Below are 24,044 nucleotides of genomic sequence, written 5' to 3'. Positions count from 1 at the left end.
CTCATGACACCCACCACCCTGATGGACCAACCCCTCACTAGCTTTCCCAACCTCCCCACTTCTCGACAGCCTTGCCTTGCCCCAAGAGGCCTCCCTACTGCCCACCTGAGGGACTGTCACAGCAGAGCTCTCTCCTGCTGCATGGCCCTCCATGCTCGGCCATGGGAGCTGCTGACACTCAGTGGATGGTATCAGTCTCTGCTGCACCTTCAGCTTGTCCCACAAGGCTCCTCAAAGGCCCTGGTATGTCCTGAGCATGTTCCAGAACACTCTACTCTCCTGCCTCCTGGGCTGTGGCACAAGGCCGTCACCAAAATCCTGTTCCTGTCCCGTTGCTGTCTCAGCTGTCCATCCCTCAAGGCCCAGTCAGTCTTGAACCAGAACCTGGCCAGGCTCCTGAGGCACTCAGCAGTGCTCCCACAGCTAAGCTGTGTAGCCCCCCACCCCCAGTTACCCTGAGCTTCTCGCCAGCAGGAGCGCCTGTCCCCGGGGCTGTGCCTGCTCATAAGTGAGCTTGCTGCACTGTAGTTCGCTCTGCCCATCTCACCGAGTCCACTTCCAGAAGGTTTCGGGCGAGGGAGTGTCAGGAAAACTGCCACTTGGCAACAATCTATGTTCTATGCCTCCCAGGAAGACCTCGAGAAAATGGGACTTTGCTAACAGAGTGTCCAAGGCTGGCGGGAACCTTGGAGAGGAAGGAGCTCTAGATAGAGTCTCCCAAAACAAGCAAACCAACAGGCAGGCAGCGTGGGCCCAGCCGTGGTAGGGTCACCAGGAGGTGCTGATGGGAGCTGCCTTAAGAGGTGCTGAAGATTTAAACCAGGGACCAGGTGAGTGGCTAGGCCAGAGCTGGGACTGACTGGCTCTCTGATCCTGGGGCTCCGCACCTGCCTGAAGAAGGGTTCCTCAAGTCCATGACCTACTCTGATCCCGCGTCCTTGCTGTTATGTCCTGCTCTCTGGTAGAGCACCAAGCCTCTTCACTGACAGGCATGGCGGGCCGACCCTCTGCTGTACGTGCCAGCCTCCCCAAGCCTGTCACAACACAAGGCCCAGTCCCCAGGCCCCTCCTACCTCGACCTGTCATAGGCAACCAATAGAAACACTTCTGGTTTCTTGCCTTTATCCCCGCTATTCCTAGCCTGGAATGTCACCCCCTGTCCTACCTGATGACATTCACTCCCTTTAGATTTGGCTCAAGGATCATTTTATTCAGGATGCTCACCTCCCAGGCAGTGACACCCACCCCACTGCCATCTCCGTGCTCCCATACCACACGCGCCATACACCCATCTCCCCAGTGAGAGGACCATCCCTGCCACCAAGACATGGGAAGTGAACAGACGAGTCTGGGCAGGTCAGGAAGAATGCAGTGTAAAAAGACACCCAAACCAGGGGGCCTCATCACCACTGGTCTGGGCTCCAGTGTGGCTAAGCCAGGGCAGGATGTCAGCCTGAGGGGCAGGAAGTGGTCAAGCATAGCGGCTACCCACACTGCTCACTCACACTGGTCAAAGATGACTTTTTCCTGGTGCTTGCTCTGCTGCAAAAGTCTCATGCTGTTCTGCAACTTCTTTTCTTGTTCAAACAATTTGTTCTGTAGTTTAGTGATCTCTGCTTTCATTTCTCCAATCTAAAGAGAAAAGGAATTAGAAAACTGAAATAAGAATATAAAATGTCAAATCACATAGGAACAATTGCAAAATCAGATAAAAAGATGCTCAAGGTCACTAACAGAGATATTTAAATAAAAACTAGAAGGCTTTCTCTGTCCATCAGATTGGCAAAACTGGATAAAATCCAGATGAGAGAAAGCAGTCTTATGACCACTGGAAAACTGCAAATTGACAAGGCCTTTCAGTAACACCTGGCAAGATCTACTATAAGTGCATGGCCATCTCTGAACCAGCAAGTCTACACTACAGCATTTACCCCCAAAACAACAACCGTACAAGCACAAGAAAGTTGCTGGTTGTCCATGGATGTCCACTTCAGCATTGTTAGTGGTAGCAGAAAAAAAAAAAAAAACCCAATTTGTTTAATATGGATCTAAAATAAACTGTGGTACTTACACAGAAAGAAGTCATTCTGCAGCTATTAAAATGAGGTTGTAGAGCTCTATTTATAGATGTAAATATCAATATATATAAAAGATTGTAATGAGAGAGAAAAAGAGCCCAGAACAACAGAGGCTGCCCTCTGCCTCCACAGCACTCATTTCACAAATCTGAACCCATTTCCACAGCCACAGAGCTGGAGGTCAAAGGCCACAAGATGCTAAGAGTGTCTCCAGGAGGTGTGATTTCAAATTTTGTTGTTGTTGTTTAATAAAAACTATTATGCTGATTTTTAAGTTTTGTGTTTAAATCTTGAAAAAAATAATACAAAACTATTACTTGGTGAGTGTGATCCATTAGGAGGACCTACTTTGAATTTTCAGAGTAGAGTAGAGGTGGGAGGCCACACTGGGTCCCCAGTGCTCAGAGGGGGACTGAGACACTTTAACCAGCTCCTTTCCTCGTGGCAAGAAAGCCTGGCACCTGCTTCTCCCTGGCTGCACTCAAAAACCTCTGCTCCAAGGGGAGATGCTGAGTTGTCAGCTTATGAAGAGTCCCTTTAGTTTATTCCCAAACTTATTTATGGTAGTTGTAACAGAATTACAGAATCTAATTAAATATTAAGTGAACCTATGAAGTCTGTGTCTGGATAGAGAGAACCGACTATGAAAACTAGCATACGCTTCAGAAAGACCAGAGAAAGGCGAGCCACTGAAAAACACATTCTGGCAAATTAGGTGTGGGTGAAACAACTATACAAGATGTGGGAGGAACACAGTCTAGAAGAATTCTAAATTCAGATTGCTTCACAAGTGTCTTAAGTTTTCTCTTCATCTTAAAGAAACAGAAATTGGAAGTGACAGACATACATTATGGATGTGGCTTATGAAAGTAAGGACATGTGGAACTCCAAACAGCAGCCCCATAGTCAAAGAAAAGGCCCTGGCCCTCCATCAAAAGAATGGTGAATGTAAGTACATTTATCTGTTTAAAGTTAAACCAAAATGTTTAAGGTATGTTTCACTTTTTGATTCCCTACCTTAACCACTTTTAAGATTAGCCAATCGTGTCAACTAGAGGGTCTTCAGTGCTTCCAGAACAGACCCTAACTCAGACATCAGGTCTGCACGGTTCTCTCCTGCTATCCAGGGCCCACAGAGACTTGGGCTGTGGTCATAGCTCCATCCTAGGACAAACTGCCCTGCAGTCAGAGCCTTAACTCCACACCTGTGACACTGGAATAACCACCCCTGACCCACCCGTCACACTGCAGGAGGATGAGACTCAGAGGAGTCCATGGCCACTTCACTCCTGGCCTGGCTAACCCATTTCTCTTTCTATAGACAGCTCAGCTGTCCCTTCCTGCAGGACGCTTCACCTGATGCCCCTTCTGCACCAGGAGCTGAGGCTCCCCATAAATGCCCACATTCAGGGGACTGTAGCAACTGGTCGTCACAGGCCTGCATCCCCTGTCAACTACCAGCTCCTCCTTCCCTCGATCACCTTTGCCTGATGCAGAGCAGGTGCTGTGACGTGCCTGCCAACTGGAAGGTTCACCTTTCATTGGCACTCTCCTAACACCCTGTACACATCCTGTCCAGCACTTAAAGCCACAGATTGTAATAATTTACATCTGCTGTGCCACTGGATTCAATCCTTCATTTTTACAGCATTAAGATACTTTAGAAAAAACAGCGAGAGCTCCAAAACACCGCTCTGCCACTTCCTAGCTGTGTGATGCTGAAGCAAATCATTTAACTCCTTGGAGTTTCAGCTCCTACTTCTGGAAAATGCGAACAAGATGACCTAACTCCAAGCCAAGCATGGTGGCACATGCCTATAGACCCAGCGACTTGGGAGGCTGAGGCAGGAGGATCAAAAGTTCAAAGCCAGCCTCAGCAACTTAACCAGGCTCTGTGTAACTTAGTGAGACCCTGTCTCTAGGTAAGGGCTGGGGATATATGGCTCAGTAGTCAATTGCCCCTGGGTTCAATCCCCAACACCAAAAACAAAACAATAACAATAACCAAAAAAAAAAAAAAAAACCCTAACTCCAGATAGCGGAGTGGATTTTGAATGCTCACAAAGAAATGATAAATGTCTGAGGTGGATATGCCAATGACCCTGATCTGACCAGTATTCATGACACATGTGTACTGAAATGCCACACTTACCCCATAAATGTGCAATTACTATGAATCAATTAAAAATAAAAACATTTTAAAATAAAATAAAAAAATAAGAACATCTGATTCTTATACCTCAATTTAGAAATTTAAAATAAAAAACAAAAAACCTAATTCCCCAAGGTCGTGGTAAAGGGGTAAAATAAGATGTATATGAGCAGTGAGTGCCCAGTACCAATAGTCACTCAACAGAACAAATTTTTGTTTTATTTTCTTTTTTCTTTCCTTTCATTCTTTTTAGCTAATAACTGACAACTTTACTGAAAAACAGTAACATTTTAAAGAAATTTTTCAGAATGCAACAATATACATGAATAAAATTGGATAACATTTAAAAAATTTCAGGATACTGAACATTTCAGAGCATAATGTAGTATCTAGTTATCGAGAACAGAGGACATTAGGAAATGCTTATGCAAGTAAGAACACTCTTGACAATATCAACAGAGCAATTCAGTGAGCATCGCAGAGCCGAGAGCAGAGATGGAAGCCCCTCCCTCCCAGGAGCACAGAATCCTCCATCAGTGTCTCGAAGCCTTGCTTCTGGGAAGAGTTTTTGTTTGTTTGCTTTCCTTTTTATGAGGAACATCTCAAATGTTTATGCAAGTAGAAGAAATTGGATAATGACCCTCCCCCCAGGAACCTGTCCAGTTTAGCAATTATCAATTCAAGGCCAAACTTATTTCACCTACACCCAAGCTCCTTCTCTCTCTAAAATTAATTTGAAACTAATCCTAGAAACTAATCATATCATCTATAAAATATTTATATATATATATGGAAAAAAGATTTTAAAACACCATAATATCATTAGCTCACCTAAACAATGAACATAATTCTTTAGTACAGGTTGAACATCCCTAAAATCAAAATCCAAAATTCAAAACGCTCCAAAGTCCAGAACTCTTTGAGCCAATGCATTTTGAGCATTTTTAAAATATTTTTTTTTAGTTGTAGTTGGACACAATGCCTTTATTTTATTAATTTATTTTTATGTGGTGTTGAGGATCGAACCCAGTGCCTAGGCGAGCATTCTACCAATGAGCCACAACCCCAGCCCCATTTTGAGCATTCTGATCTTTAGATTAGGGATGCTCAACTCAAAAATTCTTTGCAAATACTTCAAAATCTGAAAAAAAAAAATCCAAAAAAAGAACTACTTCTGGTAGTTTCAAATAACAGATACTCAATAGGTATCTCCAAATATAGAGTTAATAGACACATTTCCCTGATTGCTTCATAATTGTACTTTTTAATAATCGGTTTGATTCAGGATCCAAGTAACATCCATATTTTGAATTTGTTGTTTCTTAAGTTTCTTAAGTTTTTAATCCAGGGTTTCTCAAAGCTCCTAAAAGGGCTGGTGAAATAAACTATTGAGGCCACTCCCAGAGTGGCTGATTCAGTTGGTCTGGGTGAGGCCCAAGAATCTGCATTTCTGATAAATTTCCAGGTGATGCTGATGTTGCAGGTTCAGGGCCTACCCTTTTGAGAGCTACTGTAAATCTTCAGGTTTCTTCCCTATATCTTGTCCTTTCTTACTAGGATAAAATAGGTTCTGAGCTCCTCATGTATTTCCTGCCCAGACCTAGAGTCATTTTTCCAAGGAGCCCAAGATCCTTTTGGAGGAAAAGGCATTTAGACATCATAGTTTGGAAATTGTGGGTGCTTGCTGGCACTTGGTCAGATTTTACTTCTTCAGCCTTTTACACAGAGTGAGTTAGTAAATTTTTTTAACAGAAAAACATCATGAGTTCATATTGATGCTTACAATTTAAATTTACAATTACAGGGTCTTTATTTCTTTGATTTTAATTTTTTTAATTCATAGTAAAAATCTTAGTTCCTAATGATACTTAAGAGTTGTTTTACAATAGAAATACATTTGTTTCAGAATATTAATACCAATACTATTACTAACCACTGAAAACCGTTTATATCTTAAAAAAACTTTTGGGCAGTTTTTCTTGCCTGTAAAATATTCCTGCTAGGAATGTATGGTCAAATCACTGTTTCCATCACTGAAATGTTCTTTGTGTGACCATGCCTCCAGTGCCATCTGTAGTGAGGTTAATTGATTCCATACCATTAATTTTTAGAAATTTCTATTTTCCCCATTTTGACAAATTTTATTTATAATTATGTTAACTATTGATATAGTTTGGAAGTCAACTATATAAAACAAGCTCTATTCAGAGAAATCTACTTTATCTCTGCCCTTCCAATCTCTGCCAAAATGCCAACACATAGCCTGTTATTGCTTTTTCTTCATTTAAAAAACTCATAAGCATGAGCCTATGTATTTATATCGCTCTAACAACTTTCCTAGGTCAACTCATGCCTGGGATGCATGCTTTTCAGAGCAGTCCACAGGACTGAATGGGACGGTATGGTAAATGCAAAAGGCAAATCAATGATTCTCAGAGAAAATAGCAGGGAGCAAAAGCCACCGGGCTGCTGAGATGTGGAAGTCTGCTTTACACACACGCTTCACACCAGGCAAAAGGCACCTTGTCAAACATAGGCAGTGACAGAATAGTGGTGAGAGGCAATTTAACACCACACAGGGGTCTGTGTGCACTAGCAACCAGCAGCCACAATGGAGCATCTCTAAGTCCTTGTCCTACTCTGAAATTCTGTGACACTAGAGTGAATATAATCAGTTTCTGAGAAACGAAGGACAAAACACCTCGAGCACCAACCAGTCGCTGGAGTGATCTAGAAGTGGGAGAAAATCGACATGGCTACAATTTTGTGTGCATTTATAACGTGTGTGTCTTATATATATATAAGAACTGCATTCTGTCTATTTAACAAGTAGTCACTACTTTTATGTGCTAAGGACAAAACTACTGCGTTGTGGGTCAACTGTTTGGTTCAGACATGTTTGCTTTCAAAATTCATAAGGGACAGGTAATAGTTTGGTTATATGGGAAAATCATTCAATCATACATTTATTCAAAATCATGAACAAAACACATGTTCCCCTGAAGGAAAGCAGAGGAAGGCAAACATTAAAACAAACCAAGTAATTATCTTTTGCGTCAAAAGCTATGAAGAAACAGAGGAAGACGCTATGACTGAGTGACTGGGAGCCCTCTCTCACTTAGGGGTAATATTTAAGCTCAGAGGAGAAGGTGGGAAGGAGTCGGCAGGCAGCAAGGGACATCCAGCAGTCAGAGTAAGAAAAGGCTGTGGGCTAGGACCAGTGGGTCCCACCATCCCCCTGACACTTGCCTTCCATTCCACACCCCATGGGCTGAAGTGGGCAAAATGACTTTATGGAACAGTGAGTGTTTATGAGCTTCCCTGAGCTCAGCACGCCCACACTCCCCACAGGGAGCCTAACAAGGAAGCCCCAGGACAGGTTCCTCACGGAACCTTGAGGAAGAGGGCTGCTCACGGGCTGCTCCAGAACCACAATAAACCCATCTAAGATCTGCCAGTGGGGTGGAACTTAGAGAGAAAATCAAATTTCCTTTCTGCCTCCCTGCTGGCCTATAGCACATTCACAGGAGAGGCAAAAGGGGGAAGCAGCATCAGACCACCCGGCTGGGAGTCCCAACCTCCTTTACCTGCATGTGGCTTTCCCAGGGAGGTTCCCCTGGGAGACAGGCTGGCTGCTCACCCTGTCACAATACACATGCAGTCCACAGATGGAAACAGGTAGGGCTCCACCTGCCTGGCTGCTGGCATGGATCCACTGCTCCCTAGCAGTTAGGCAGATTTGAAAAAGGCCTACTCATAACAAGGAAAGCCATTAATGGGAGTGGAGGGTGCAGGCAAAGACATATAATGTGAAAGGGACTATGAAGAGAGAACCCGAAGGCCCGTGAGAACAAGTCAGAACTCAATGCCTACAAAATGAAAGAATAGCTCCGGGTTCAGGTCCATATGTTTCAAACCAGCTCTGTAACCCTGATGAAGTACTTGGAGTGTAGACAGGATCCCACTCAACACTCATGTGCTGGATGTGGGCAGCCGCTGCAGGCTGAACTCTCGGGTGCTGGAGGTCAGTCAGCAGCCCAGATACAGCAAAAAACGTAACCAACCTGGTGCCTTTCCTCCCTTTGATACTTCCCCACACCAAATGAGAGCCACTGGGGCTGCTCCTGGGCTGGGCTAAGGAAGGAACTGAGACACAGGCCCAGGGGCATCCTTGAACCACTGAAGAATGTCACCACCTACCTGCCCACAGTGAAGGGTACACTGGCCATCTGTGGGGAGTGAGACTCTCCAAAGGAGCTTCAGCAACCTCGAGGCCTCTTCTAGGATCAGCCTGGCCGTGCTCACACTGGAGACAAACTTGCTCAGGGGCACCAAGTGCAGACCCTACACGGGGTCAGGGATGAGAGAGCGTTACATGTGGTCCTGAGATCATGGACAGCAAGCTCTGACAGGCAGCATAAATCTCCAGGCTGCAAGGCTTCACCGGGTTGTGGTGAGGAGGAAATAAAATGTCACGTATGCTGCAGCCCCCGGAGATGCTCCAGAGCAAACGACACCGACAGCAAGTGCAGCAACAGGGACAGTCTGGCATCGGCTGCACTGGTCTGGGAACAGTGCTGGGGACTTTTAAAGTCTCTCACCCTCACTGTCAGCAGAAGGAAACTCACATGGGAGAGTCAAGGGCATGAGAAAACAAGAATGTGACGCAGAAATGGAAAAACACAAAAAAGAAAAGAAAATACAGCATGTCTTTATAAGAAATGAATATAAAAATAAAACCATGTATACTTTTTTAGTTATCAAATTAACAAAAAATCATTATAAATAAAAATACTCAAAGAAGACAAGTGTGGGTGGTGAGATGGGTACTCAAACAGATGTGATCCTTTGGGAAGCAATGCAGCAATGGTTATTAAGAGCCCTAAAAAGTGCACACACTTTGAACTAGTAACTTAATTTCGTACCTAATCAAAAATACAATTTAAAATGATAAAAACTGTTTCCGAATGAGGATGCTTGCCAGTCACAATTATATGTCCAACAAACAGTGCAAGTGAAAATAAGTGAAGGTCCAGCCACACATGAGCTGATATGGCCGCCAATAAAAGTCAAGGGTGAGGAAAAACCGAATGAGATGGAAAAAGCATCAACCTCTTGTTAGTGAAACATGTGGAACTCACAGTTATGTGTAGGTTTGATAAACTTTTGAATGGCCTAGAAGTACACATCAAAATTCTAAGTGCTGACCTTCAGGGGTAGTGTATTAATAAATGTTTTTATGCTTTTCTATAGTTTCTAGCTTTTGTGCAATAAAAATTTCAATTAGAAAAGAAAAAGCATCTTATTAATATCTATTAATTTATTCAAATATTTATTCAAATATTCAGCAAGCACATCAGTCTTGTGCCAGGTGATGGACAAATAAAGCAGAATAAAGCAGCCCATCTCCCTGTTCTCCAAGAGTTCATCTGTCTAGTGGAACATAAAAGGCAAAACTGATTTTTATAATACAACAAAATTAAAAAGTCAAATCAGGTATGGGGAAGCAGGGGGCTCAGGCATCTCCAGTAAAGACCCAGGAAGAGAGATCAGGAAGGTGACCCAAGCTTGGGGTCTGGTCCAGCTTGCGGGTGGGGGTGTACCTGTCCCCAAGCCTTGGAGGAGGCGAGTGAGGAAGCACAGGCCCAACAGCTGGGTCTGGACAAAAGGCAACAAGTCGGGGAGGAGTCCAGCGGGATGGGGTGCGGGAAGAGGGAGGTAAAAGAGGCTGAGGGGGTTCCAGGACGGAGGGAACCTGGACTGGAGACAGGTTGTGGAAAGCAGGCGGGGATGGCACATAAGCCTAGCCTACTCAGAGTAGGACACATGGCAGGAGAGGGAACATGCCGTTGGGCAGGCAGGCAGAAGTTAGCCCGAGACCAGAGCTCCTCAGAGCCTCTGCCCTGGCAGAAGTGGCAGCTTCTGCACAGGTAAGTCTGGTGACTAACGCTGTCCTACAACATGGGAAGCGAGTACCCTGGAGGACAGGGAGCCGAGTTCAGATGTGAACCGCTCCAAGCTACTTCTCAGCATCTCTAAAGTGGGCCTGACATCACTGCTTCCCAGGGTTGTGGTGAGGAAATAAAATGTCATACAGAAAGCTAAGGGGGAAGAGACGGAGCCGCCAACCATCCTGGGTTGGATGTAGGGTTTCACAAACTGGCAAGCTCATCACAAGGCAGTTGTAGAAATTATGGTGTGGTGTGGCGCAGCATGACGTGGTGTGGTGTGGTGTGGCACAGTATGACGTGGTATGGCACGTGGTGTGGCACAGTACGATGTGGTGTGGTATGGCAGTGTGGTGTGGTGTGGTGTGTGGTGTGGCACGGTATGACGTGGTATGGTGTGTGGTATAGCGCAGTATGACGTGGTGTGGCATGTGATATGGTGCAGTATGACGTGGTATGGCGTAGTATGCTATGTGGCACGATACTGGGGTATGGTGTGCCATGGTATGGTATGGTACAGTATGGTGTGGCGTGACACCAGGGGATGGTGTGGTGTGATATGGTGTGGTATGGTATGACACTGGGGGACAAGTGTGATATAGTCTGGTGTGGCATGACACCGGGGGATGATGTGGCATGGTGTGGTGTGACACTGGAGGACAGCGTGGTGTGATGTGGTGTGGTATGACACTGGGGACGTAGTGTGATATAGTGTGGTGTGGCGTGACACTGGGAGATGATGTGGCATGGTGTAGTGTGACACTGGGGGATGGCATGTTGTGATATGGCGTAGTGTGGTATGACACTGGGAGACAGCGAGGTATGAGCTGGGGAGGTGTGGGGTGAGCTAGCATGGTATGGTAAGTGCAGTAAAGTGGGGTCTGCCTCAAGAGGATGAGGCCTCCATCTTCTCCACAGGATCCTCAGAACCTGAGCACACTGGGTGGCTGGACATAGGGAGGGAGACTAGCTAGATGAACAGCTGGACACACAGAGGGACAGAAGACTGGATGAGACTCGACAGACAGGCCGACATGGGCACAGAGCAGCAGATCCCTATGAAGTAGCCACAATAACGCAGGGTACAAACCTCAACCAGATGTCCTCCCGCGGCCACCAACAGTTTCCCACACAGGACCTGACTCTGACCTTTCTTGGCCGACACCTTCTGGTCCCTCTTTTTAGAGCCCTACTGAGGACAACTGTGCACTTGTCTCCAAGCACCCTCAGTCAGTCCTTCCCACTCACTGCTCCAGTGAGCACCTCCCTTCCCCTACTCTAGCAGCCAGATTACCTTTGTCCTCAGCTCTTGACCCATGGGGCTGGAAGCCTCTTGGGTTTGCATGTCCATCTCAGCAAGGAGCCTCTGTCCCTGGTGGATCTGCTCACACAACGCATCATAGTCCTCGATCAGGCCCAGGATGTGGCGGCCACTCCTGCTGGCCCACAGGCGAGCAGCCATGCGGGGCAGGCAAGGGGTGCTGGTTACAGAGCTGCCACTGATGCAGGAGAAGGAGTCTATGTCATTTCCAGAGAGTGGAGGAGTCTCTGAAGCTGCAAAATGAGAAGTGGAACATCAATCTACTTGGTAGCACCCTGTGTTCAGAGCTTACATGCTGATCCCCAAACCCCTGCCAAACACCTAGTTGGGACCCCCTTTGATTCATTTTAAAAATACCACTGCCACACCCCATGCTGCTTCAGTTACTCAGACTTCAATTTTGTACCTGACTTTGGCATCACAGCCCGGGTGGACTCAAGGTCAGAGGAATTACTGCTTGCCAGGGGACATTTGTTATCATCTGTAACATGCAAAACAAGAGAAGGAAATAAACTGTTTCACTGCCTTCCATGATTGAGAAAGAAGTGACTGAGAGTACAGTGTCTCATCCAAACACATTTGTTCAGAAACACAGCATTCATTCAAATTCTCCCTGGACATCAGTCCTACTGGACCTGGTCAGGACAACAGAGAAAGAGCGACTGGGCCCAGCCCCTTCCTGGGAAAACACTCTTGTCAGACAAGAAACAGGCAGTTTTGTCTCGGTGTGCTCAGGATGGAGGAGGGAAGCACAGGGCTGTGGGCGCTGGGGGACAGTGCTGACCCCAGCATGGCTTCCCAAAGGCTGACACCTGTGTTATGTTTCAAGACCACTGTGACTGATCCCTGGGAAGGAGGGAAAAAATGCCAGGCAGAGTGGGGATCAGGCAGGTGCAAGCTCACAAGGATGTGAACTGTCATTCGGGGAGAAATAAGCAGGTCCTGTGGCCAAGGCCCCGATGCCAGGAAGACACAGGAGGGTGCAAGGCCAGAACCAGGAGGGCTGTGGGACCTACTCAGGGGCATCAGGCTGGGCAGCGCCTGGCTGAGATCTCAGTTTGGTCCTGGAGGAGCAAGCTTGAAGGCTGCTGCAGTAACCTGAGAGAGAGGGAGCGGCCTGCAGAATATGGGGGTGACACATTCAAACACCATAAGAAGGCAAAATCAACAGGTGCTCAAGACGATCCGAGCAACACTTTATAACTTGGAATGCACTTTTACATCCAGAAAGCTGTTAAGCTCTCAAAAGCCTAACAGGCAGGCTGGCACTGTAATTCAGACTTCAGGGACAGGGAGGCCACAGGGCAGCATAACCCAGCAAGGTTGGTGTCTAGGTCTCAGGATTCCCCATCCATGCTTCCTCCATCCCTGCCAAGGGTGCACTATGGTTTCCAGGCCCAGGAAGCCAGGAGGACAGCTCCACGAAGTCAGCCCCTGGGAAGAATCACTTTAATCCAAGACCACAGCCCTGGGTTCCATCCCCAGCACTGCTAAAAAACAAAATGTACAAAAAAGCCCCCAAACAGAAAAATGGTACAAAAAACAATTTGAACAATATAAACTCAAGCCTGTTTCTGATTAACAAATGAAGAAAAATATGCAAAGAATTCTTCTCCCAACCTTTTTTCCTTATATTGTTACATCATCTTTTTGGTTAAAGTTTTAAGATCCTTATCAAGAAGAAATCAATGAACCAATCAATGACGGTGCTAAAGCTGACTGGGTTCTCCTTAAGACATCTGAACTTTCAAAAGTAAAGGCAATAGACTTGATTCTCAATCCAAGTGATGATAAACTTTTGCACAATCCTTGTCTATAAAGCATGTCAATATTCCTCGCTCCACTGAACACGCACAGTCACCTTATGGGCATCAGAATGACAATCTCCAGGCACCTGAGGCTCGAGGTCGGGTGCGGTCAGGAACAGCTCTGGACTGAGAGCTGAAATAAATAGTGCCATGTCACTCTCAGCTCCAATTCCTTTGTCTACACAGTAAAAGGGATTGCCTGGTCAGGGTCCACTAGAGTCGACCACTTGCCGGTTTGTCCTGGGTTCGGCTGGGCTGGGGCAGGAATGTCTGTCTGGTCCTCTCTCTGCTCCCCTCACAAACTCTCCAGGGCTGACAGGCCACCAGCAAACGCAAAACAGGCCCAGGTGTTCCCTACCAGGAGGCTTCCCAGACCTAGAGGGCACTGCAAGTCAGAGTAAGAGGCTGGGTTCTCTTTGAAGGGTATCAAGAGGACTAAAGAGGTTTCTCAGCCTCCGAGTGGCATGGGCAGGACGAAATAGATACGAGGGAACAAGACTGGAGGCCATCAGGGTGGCTGGAAGCCCAAGCTCCACTTCCAGAGAACCAAGACACCCAGAGTATGCCATTGTGCCAGAGGTAACAGTTAATTAGCGGTCAGGCGCCCGGCTCCGAGGGTGCAGTGAATGTACTGTCTATGGAAGGACATCTCCGTGGGCAGGGGCATCACTCAGAAGTTCACACATAATACACAGATGTGCAGATGCCATACCGTGTTTGTCTAGCTGTAGGGTCCAATCGGGGACACCCGGGGCTTGGACAGCCAGACTGAGGTCTCCTTCCTGGGCCTTCTTCTCCCCCTGTGCCAGCTGCTCCTCCAGCTTGCTCTGTAAGGTGCTATTGGTTTTGATGCCCCCTTCCAACTGTGCCCGCAGAGCCTGGATCTCCGTCAGGAGGTCGTGCAGGTCACTGAGAAGCTCCTGCCCCTTCCAGCCTTCTGGTGCCTCTGCTCCAGTCTCTGTGGACATGTGCAGAGGGAAGTCTTGACATCTTCCACAAATAAAGGGTCAGCCATCAAAGGAACTCAATGGCATTTTCAATCCGCACACCACCATCGACCTCCCCCTTACTGAGAACTAGGTACAATTTAAAATAACAACTCGACTTTAAAAACAAAAATATTGGCTGACTTAATTGCTGCTATTCCACAGGCTAAATAAGAGCTGGAAATTAATTTTCACTTCTGGCCATAAAAGCCTAGCAAATTGCACACCAAACCCTGAAATTATGTCTAGTAGTAATAAAATCTATTTGGGCTGGAATTATAGAATGAAAGGGGATGATTTTAAGAGCCACAGTATATTAAAAAGGCACAACAGCAAGAATAAGAGAAGCAACTTGAGAAGAAATGAAAGCTGTGAGATGACCCTTTTCTAGATAAACTTTCAATAGGGAGAAACCATCTGGAAAATTAGTTTAAAAAAATCCCACTACACCTCAAAATTGATTCTGAAACATTAGACCTTATACTTGAGTCACTCTGATCTGGTATCTCTCTTGAAATACAGACAAGACCAGGGCCAACAAGGTCCAGCACATGGTAGGCACTGGAACTGTTTGCTGAATGAATGGGCAAAAAGAAACACACACTAGCAGGAAACCTGTAATGAAAGTTATTTCTTAAGCGTCTACTGTGTGTCGGGGAGTACGTTAGGGCGCTTTAACACATGATCTGTTCAACTTTTACAACTCCACACGGTGGATTTTAACAGACATGTTTCCCAAGGCAGGAATAGGCCCAAAGGGTGAGGTGACCTGCTGTAGGACACACAGCCAGGTCGAGGGAGTGACACTCTAGAACTGAGCTGGCAGATGCCTGAGCCTATGTCCTTCCATGTTTCCTATTTAAGAGAAGTAGGCCAAAGAGCTGGCTTCAAATAAACCACGTTTACCCCAGGGTCACACAGAGTCTGATGACAGCATTTGGAGAAAGGGCATGGAGCCAGAGCCCCGGCCTGCTGCTCCTGCCACAGGCTGTGCCCGTGAGCTCACAGCTCTGGGACATAAAGAGCCTGGTCCCCAGGGCCCAGTACCTTGCCGTAGCCTCTGGTGCTCCTCGTCCAGCCTCACATACACCTTCAGCTCCACGCGGAGAGACTGGAGCAACTTGTGGTTCTGTGAGAGCAGCTGCTGCCTCCACTTCACCTCCTTCTGTGCCCTGCAACACCCACCGTGGGGAGGAGAAGTTAACTGCACTCCAAGGTGGCTTACTCATCCCCCACGCCACTCAGCCAGAAGAGTGAGGACAAAAACAGCATGGTTTAAGAACTGCACTGCAGATCTGTTTCCCAAGGGCCCCGTGTCCAGCCCTTTACCCTCTTTCCTGTAGTCTTCACAGACACCCTGGAAGGAATGTGCTCTGTAATCCTCGATTCAGAGACAAGAGGAAGCTAAGTTCAAAAGGTTGTGTCCCCTACCCAGGGGTGCACAGCTCAGAGCGGAGATAGGACCTACACCAAGATCGCCTGCCGGCAAAGACAGCGGATTATCTACATCATCACCCAGCGCGGGCAGCCAAGGTGGTGATGGGAGTTCTGAAGGAGCAGGGCACTGCTGGGAGCCAACACGAACAACTGAAAACACGGGATGTGAGTCTAAGGGGAAAACCGCAAAAGAGGGAGCAATAGGATCCTTTGAAAATGTCACTCCTCTGCTGGGAATCTCCCAGTGGCTTCCTATGCCACTCAGAGTATAAACCAAAGTCCTTCTACAGCTAGGAGGCCTTATGTGATTCTGGCCACCTCATGCCCTCTGCCCCTACCACGCCCTCTCCTCCAGATGAACAGGCCCCCTGTTTGCCTCGGGCCGGGTGCCCTCTGCCAAACAACTTCCCAAGAGGGTTGCAGTATCACACCCTCCTTGGGGCTCTCCACCCAAAGGGCACCTTTACAGAGATGGAAAGATGGAGAACAACAGCCCGCCCCACCCCTCCTACTTTAGATGATCATTCCCCATATTTCACGCCCACCAGATATATGGCATGCTTCTGTCCATCCCTGCACATTAGGAGAGAGGCTAGTGTGCCTCACCCTGGGACTGCACCCCCAGAGCCTGGCTGCGGGGGGCCATCAGGGCAGGGAACCAGGCCCCACCTGTCCAGCTCCTGGCTCAGCTGCTGGTTGAGCCTGTCCCTCTCGCCGACTTCCTTCCGCAGCCTCTCGTTTTCTCCCCGCACAGAGGCATGCTCCTGCTGCAGGCGCTCCAGGCTCGCCACGTTCCCGGAGAGGGACTCTTGTAATTTTTCATTCTCTTTCTGTTTATCTGCAAACACCAAAAAGTGCCACTGAGAAGGGACACCATTTGTTTTTTTTCCAACCTTATTACGCAGATAGAGCACTTCAGTTCGAGCACTCCAAGAATACAAAAAGGAATGAGATTTAATCTGACATTTATGATTTTGGTGTTCCAATTATCTTATGCATTTTGGGCAGATAAATCTGTCAACATCAAGGCTGTAGATTAAACGTCACTGGCATAAAATGGGCCTGTTTAATTTTCTATTAAATAATGGGCCCTGCAAACCTGGTTACTTTTCTTCCATAGAGCACAAATGTGTAGAAACTAGAAAGAAAGAAGCAGGGCCCCAAACTCTGGCGGCAGGTATGGAAAGCGCGAGGCCTTCCCTGCCTCCCAACAGGCCAGCAGAGCTGTGCAGAACGGACCCTCTGTGAGGGCCTCACCTCTCCTGAGGAGCAAAACCCTCCCCAGAGGTGCAGGAGACAAAGAGGCTCAGAGCAGGGTGCTGGGGGCAGGGTGGTGGGTTCAAGGGTTGCTCCTTCATTTACTGACTACAGGACCCTGAGCAAGGGTCTCTATTTCTCTGTGTCTCAGCTTCCTCACATGTGCTGTGGTGAAGAAAAGGGTCAGCACAGGGTTTTGTACGCAGGCTGGAGTTGAAAGAACCCATATGGGTGAGGGGTGAGCAGCAGGATGGTGGGACAGCCATGGAACGGCATACTGCACAAGTGTCACGTAAAGACCCGCACACACCAACATAGTTAACCTTCACTGCAAACCTCTGAGGGAGGCACTACTGTTCTGCCATCTTACAAGCAGGAAATTGGGGATCGACGAGGTTAAGACTTCCCTGCAGTCACACTGCCAGTAAGTGGCAGAGGCAGGCACAGCTGTCCATCATTCCTGGCCAGCCTGTATGCTCCTCACCTCTGAGCGGGGCTGGACCTGCTCTCTCCCTTCCATTTCAAAGGTCCCGGTTCTCTACCCTGAGCTACCCTGGCTAACCCCTCCTCATCCTTCTAGACTAGGCTCTTGATGACCAGTCTCTCAGGGTCCTGTGCCCCCTGCATCGGCTTCATCAGGGCCATTCCTCATGCTGGCCTGCTGTGGGATGTCTGGATGTCTCTCCCATTAGACCACAAGAGCCTGAGAGAAGGACCAGGACTCACTGATTTCTGTAATCGGCCCTGACTCAGAACTGGAGTTGGGGGATGTCTGCAGAATGAATGATTCCAAAGCCCCGACTTCATTTCTAAAACCCAAATCATATCAATATCCTCTGGGGAAAGCAGGTAAGCTGGCCCAAGTTCCAGCCCCAACCACCGTCTAGCTCTGTGACCACTGGCAGGGCAATTCCCTAGGCCTTCGTTTCTTTTGTGGAAAACAGGGATACTAATATCTCGTTCCAAAATTGTTTTAAGCACTAAAATGTAGCATAAGGCAGGTTCTTAGGAGCTAAGCTCCATATAGAAAGAACTAAAAGAGGGTCTTTTTAAGAACCGCTGGATGAAACTCTGCTGGTTGTTGGAAATCTCTGGTTGAGTAAACCATTCCCAGCCCTTTTCTCTTCCACTGGGAACCAAGACAAATGAGAGGTGGCTGTGTAGAGGGCATAAGTGACAAGGAAATACAGTAACGTTTGCTGAGACCCTTAAAGACACTGTGCTGAGAGCTTTGTGCAATTTGATTGTCACAACAGCCCTATGAGGTATCCCCTAACCTCCCTGTACCACATTTTTCTCAGCTACAACATAGGAATATCTCACAGGACTGTTGTGACAATGACACCCTGTAAAGCTGTCACAGGGCCACAGGACTCAACCTAGGTGCTCCAACTCCAACACCTGCATTCTTTGCCTGGCATGGAGGCTTTGGGGCCCTGGCTGCAGGCAGCTCCTCTATTTCTTACCTTGAGACCCCTTCAGGAGCATCGCATTGAGCGTCTGGTTCTGCTTCCTCAGGAAATTAATCTCTGAGGTGAGAGAATTGTGCAGCTCTGAACCATAAGCCAAAATGTTTGTAGCCCCTATTAAAACACAAGCAGAAGCACTTCAGGGACCATCTCCAGGTCAGTATGGATAGAACTTCCTGGAAAGGAGTTCTGAACACTGAGGAAACAAAACATGCAGTGAAAATCAGCCCTGGGAAGCATCCAAGTTATTTCAGAGCCCAAAGGGAAATGAGAGTGAGCCTGAAAAGGTGGCAGGAGGGGACCCAGGCCTTACCGCCCCTGAGGTGAACGCACCAGGAGCCAGGGCCGGGGTGGGTGAGTGGGTGACAGTCTCAACCTCCCAAAGTGCAAACTCACGCACCCAGGGTCTGCTGGGCCTCCACCCTGCTGAACTGCCCCCTTCACCGCTCTCTTACCTGTGCAGTACCACCACAAGACCCGGCCTGAGCCCAGACACGCTGCTGCTGCTTTCCCAAGATGCCGAGCACCCAAGTGTCTCTCCTGTCCCCACCCTTCAGGCCTCAGGCCTTGCTCTGACTTGGCCGCCCTACCCTCTGCCCATGGTGTTGTCATCCTAAATACAATCCTTTCTTGTAATTCTCTGCTCAAAAACCTCTAATGGCCCAGTACTGCAAAAGACAATCAAAACACAAGGTCCAAACTTCCCAGTCTCCTGGCACACTGCACCCCTCTCCATTCAGAACCCTAAGGCCCTTAAATGCAGTCAAACGGGGCCACTTCTGGGCCCCAGGCACACCATATGGTCACTCCCCTTGCAGAATGAGGTTCCTTCTTTGCCTGACAAAGACACCTTCAACTCTTAGCTAAATTCACAGTCTCTGAGTGTATGCTATAAAAGTCAGGGTCAAAAGCTAGGCAAACTGTGAGGGGGGCCACTCCTCACTGTGAAGATTTCACCATGCTGTCGTTCACTGCTGAACCCCTACCCTTCTTCTACATCCAGCTTAGATGACACTCCCCATGCCCGGCGCTTCCTTGTCTGCACCACTACAGTGCTCCCATTCTCAGCTCCCTCGGGAGAGCACCTAATGTGTGCAGGGCACCTCGTCCACATGGCTTCCATACTGAGTCCACTTGCTACGCTGCAACCCAATGCCAGCCCCTGCTTGCCCAGCTACCCTGCAGCCAGACATGGTCATGGGTCTCTGCTGGCCAACGAGACCTTCAGAGGCTTCAGGGCGGACTTCCCCTTGCTACAAAAGGAAGACAGAGTAAAGACTGAGTCTCTTTCCTTCCATGCTTCGGACACCATCCACAGAGAATGGGAACCTCATAACCACCATAGTTACCACAGACACCATCTCCAAGTGTTGATGTCACTGAGTCATAACCCCTGCCTCAGAACCACTTGCCTCTGGATCTCTTGTGTAAGAAACATAACCCCCATCATTTACACCAGTTTTTACCCATATTTTGCTATCTGCAATGGAAAACATCCTGGTGTACAAGTGATGACCTCTAATGCTCTCACTCCTCATAAGGAAGGACACTGAGCTCTCGAGAGGTGTGTGCCCGCCCCTCTCTGTAGTACAACCTCCTTTCCTGCTAATTTTTCACTGACCAACCTTTTAATTCACAAACATCTCTCTCCACCATCCTTCTCCACTCTCCCCCAGGAACTCTGGTGCTGTTTCAGAGACACCTGGGTTGAACTATGGCTCTGGCTTCTTAATAACCACAAGACCTCAGGCAAGTCACATAAGGTCCCTCGGTCTTCATTAGCACAATAAAAGTGACTGGTACTGTTACAGTTACTGCTATTACCATTTGTAGTAATAGCAGGATTAATGATAGGCTGGAGCCAAAACAGGACTGAAGAGTAATATGAATGAGCAGGAAAAACTACCCAGGTCTACAGTGACCCAAGTCAAGGCAGTTGCTTTCCAAAGGAACAGCCAGGCCATGGACCAGTTCCCAACAGTCTAAATCTGAGAGTCAAACGGGAACTAGCAGGGTGCACTTTGAGACCAGGAGGCCAGTTCTTCCTCTGAATGTCACCATTACAGAAAACCTGGATAACGAGCAGCACCTGGAAGCTCTGCTGCAGCGGATGTTGGCATGTAGAAACTTCCACCTCAGGGTTGTAAGGACTCCTGCCTTTCTCAAACCTCCTCCCAAGATGAACATTTCACAGCAGGGGAAGGCGGGGCCCCTTTTATTTCTTTGTCTTGTCAGAGACAGTGACAACATGGTGAGAACAGCATGTCTTTCCACCAGCGTAAATACTTTATGAATGCATTTTTGTAAACCTTCCCGTCAGAGGGAATTACTCTCTAGAGCAATTGCCTGCTCCATTGTAGCTGGTGGCCATTTGAGCCCCCAAATAATTCTATAATTGGATTTGCCAGGGAAAATGTAAAACAAAATGAATCTAATTCAGGCATTACCAAGAGTAAATGTGAAGGGCCCAGGCGTGTATTTCTTTCCTGAGTTTGATATGACTAATAACTCATAATCAATTTCCCTGGGGGTCAGAAGGGGAGGAGGCAGTGTGGGGGCGGAGTGAATGGGGGGAAGGAAAGGGAGAAGTAATAGAACCACTGTTTACCTTGAGAACTGGAGCATACAAAGTACTTTTGAAAAGATGTCCTTCTTAACCGATGGCCACAGTGGGTGACTGAGGAAGGATAAGTAGACTAGGGGACGGGGGACTGAGTGCCGCCATCAGGCACTATCTTGAAGTCAGTAATCTCACCTCTAAAAATGGGAATGACATTAGGGTCCATGCTCACCGGACCAGTTTAAATGTTAAACTGGTCATGTTATGAAATAAATAAAATAGTAAATAAGACTGATACTAATGGTGGCAGCAGCCGCTTAGTGAATGAGGCACAAGCAGAGCCTACTCAGGGCACTGCTCATCTCATCTTGCAGTGACTCAATTTTGTGAAATAACTGAGGCTGGGAGGTGGGGAGGTGGGTGAGCTGCCCAAAGCCATGAAGCAATAAAGAGAGGAGTCAGGATCTCCACCCAGGTCGGCCCCCACCCAAACAAAGGGGGGCCTTTCCCAGAACACCAGCTGCTAAGGGTACATTCTTCATGGAATGAGGGCTCTCTCTGCAGAATAAGGACAGAAGTCAACATACACTGTTCAATGAAAAATGGGTCAGAACAGTGGATGCACAGTATGTTAACTTTTGGATGAGAGGGAGAATAAGAATATATGTTTGTATTTGCATTCTAAAAATCACTAGAAAGATACAGAAGAAAAACAACAAGAGTGTGGGGCGGGGCAGAGAGGACAGTGTTAACAGGTAGAATGGAAGCGCTAATTTTTGACCTATGTGAAAGTCTTACCTATGGGGAAAATATGTTTAGTGTTCATGGAAGATCATTTCACTCAGAGCTAACCATGGTTATACAGGAATACTGGTGACCTTTTTGATTGGCATGTGAGATTTACCAGACTGCTAAAATGCTGACATTTTTATAATCCGTTATTGACAAAAAGACAAAATATGCCTTGTTCTCCCCTTGCATACCTATCTACATCTCTACAGCTTCCAAAGTCCGGTGAGGGGCCAACCACAATTCAGAACAGGGGTGGCAGGTTTGGGCAGTGATGGAGACATCACTGTCCACAGACTGCTCAGTTGGGCAAATTTGAAGCACTCAGGGTTTGCATTGCCCTGTGAGAAGGTCCTTCCTTACCTTGATCAAACTCAGACCCTTGCCGTTCCAACTGTTTCCGCAGCTTCTCATTTGTTTTAATAGATTCTTCTAAACGTTTTCTCAAAGTTCGAATTTCCTGTATGTGTTCCATTAGTAAGTCTAGAGGAAGGAAGGGCATTTTTAATTTAAAGTCTGAAGCTCCCAACAAATTGAATAATTTATAGACTATGCAGGGATCTTGAAATTCCAAACAGTATCAGATGTGTTAAGATAGCAACTGGGAATCCTGCCCTGGGCTTGGGGAGCTGGGCTATTGTCCGTGGCCCACAGACACAGCTCTGTGATGGTTCTCTATGGCCCTCCAATAGGATGCAATTTTACATCACACGAAAAAATTATATTCCATACAATTTTAATGCTAACTCTAATGTAGCCTTTTATTCTTTTCAATATCAAATATTAATTTAAAATCTTCCTTATGGTGAAACCAACAGATCACTTTCAGGCCTGCTTAGATTGCCTGAGAGTTGATTAAACCACCTTCATAATGAATCCAGATATTTTTGAGACTAATTTTTTTAAAGAAATGTGTTTATTTGGTTATTATTAATTTAAGACTGAAAAATAAAGCAAAACAATGCCACTGAGAATGGCTACAAGAAGGGTAATCTCAAGAATATACCCTGTTAGCGAAAGTATAAATGCACATGACCTTTTGGGGCTATTTGTATCATTAGCCTCAGAGAAGCTTGTTTCAATGTCTTTTACCAAATAATTCTACTTCTAGGGCTCAATTTCAAGAAATTGCCAGAGATGCTGGCAAGCATTTTCCAGAACACATGAAAATATTCATCTTGGCAGCATGCAACAGTAAAAACTGAAATACCTAAAATTGTTGAATAAACTGTAGTATATTCATTATGATTCAGTATTACATAGCTATTAAAATTGTTATGAAAACTGTATAATACTATATTATGAAAGGGTTATCATTATCATATTATCATGTGAAAATTTTAAAAAACACAAACAAAATTGGCTATTCAACATGATCACAGCTCCATATAAAACCTTCCCAAACAGAAAAGACAAATGTACAAAAGAAGGTGATACACTGAATATTAAAAGTAGTTACCGTAGGATGAGAGATTTTTGATTTTTTAAAAATTCTACGCTATGTTTTAAGATAATACTTAATAATAGATAAAGATCTAAGTTTCCTGAATTTCCTAAAATGGGCATGTATTATGTTTTCATCCTCTGAAACATCACTTTAACAAAGAAAGGAGGAAACCCAGTTTCAATCTAGAGATAGGTTTCTAGAGTCAGTGTTTAAAACGTAATCACATTAAGTATCCAAAGGCAAAACTAATGTCTTTAATTCATCAATTAGGGTACACTCAGTATGTCTTCGTAATGTTTGTTTTAAAACATTATACTAATGTTATGACCCAGTTTTAATTCCTCCAAAATGGCTTTCATTTAAAAGTAGCACAATGTTACAGATCTTTTCCTAATTAAATAGTAATTTTGCCATGAATTTGAATGTTTATGAGATGACTTAATTCCCAGACCTTCAGCTATCTGCTATTAATGCCAGAAGTGTGGCAAGTAATTTGGTGGATGCCTGCAACTCCCGCGGCAGCCCAGCTCTGAAGGACTCCATGTGTACCGCACTCTGACACACCCTGCACTGTACCTCCTGTCCCCGCCCGGTTGCCCTGCAGATCTTCTTCCAGGGCCCAGACAGGCTGGAGGCAGCCAGGACCTTATCGGTTTTGACTGCAACCTTCTTCGCTGGTTTACCAAGTCTCACTGCTGGCTCTGTGCTGGTAAGTGCTCTGGTCAAGTCAGCTTCCACTGAGTCTGGCCAGGAGCCGAAACAACACTGGGGCTTAAAAAAACACTCCCAGTT

At 46.6% G+C, this 24,044-nt stretch overlaps 1 protein-coding gene across 7 annotated transcripts in view; it reads right to left on the bottom strand.

Moving 5' to 3' along the window:
* Window positions 1-24,044, bottom strand: part of CDK5RAP2 (CDK5 regulatory subunit associated protein 2) — a 186,339-nt gene that overhangs the window by 4,141 nt on the left and 158,154 nt on the right. For 5 of the 7 annotated variants that reach the window (XM_081275219.1, XM_081275220.1, XM_081275221.1 and 2 more), the window contains 9 exons: window positions 22,169-22,288; window positions 18,454-18,570; window positions 16,400-16,568; window positions 15,341-15,465; window positions 14,020-14,265; window positions 11,906-11,980; window positions 11,473-11,732; window positions 8,431-8,574; window positions 1,506-1,632 (listed from right to left, as the gene is read on the bottom strand). In XM_081275219.1, the coding sequence (XP_081131345.1) occupies window positions 1,506-1,632; window positions 8,431-8,574; window positions 11,473-11,732; window positions 11,906-11,980; window positions 14,020-14,265; window positions 15,341-15,465; window positions 16,400-16,568; window positions 18,454-18,570; window positions 22,169-22,288 (1,383 nt within the window). Of the gene's footprint in view, window positions 1-1,505; window positions 1,633-8,430; window positions 8,575-11,472; window positions 11,733-11,905; window positions 11,981-13,360; window positions 13,441-14,019; window positions 14,266-15,340; window positions 15,466-16,399; window positions 16,569-18,453; window positions 18,571-22,168; window positions 22,289-24,044 lie in introns of those variants that run through there. The other 2 variants (XM_081275223.1, XM_081275224.1) reach the window with 2 other exon arrangements.

This window comes from Spermophilus citellus (genome assembly GCF_964194105.1).
Source record: "Spermophilus citellus genome assembly, chromosome: 2".
In the NCBI taxonomy this organism is placed as follows: domain Eukaryota; kingdom Metazoa; phylum Chordata; class Mammalia; order Rodentia; family Sciuridae; genus Spermophilus; species Spermophilus citellus.
Note: the sequence above shows the minus strand (reverse complement) of the source record. Positions and strands in the feature narration are given on the sequence as shown.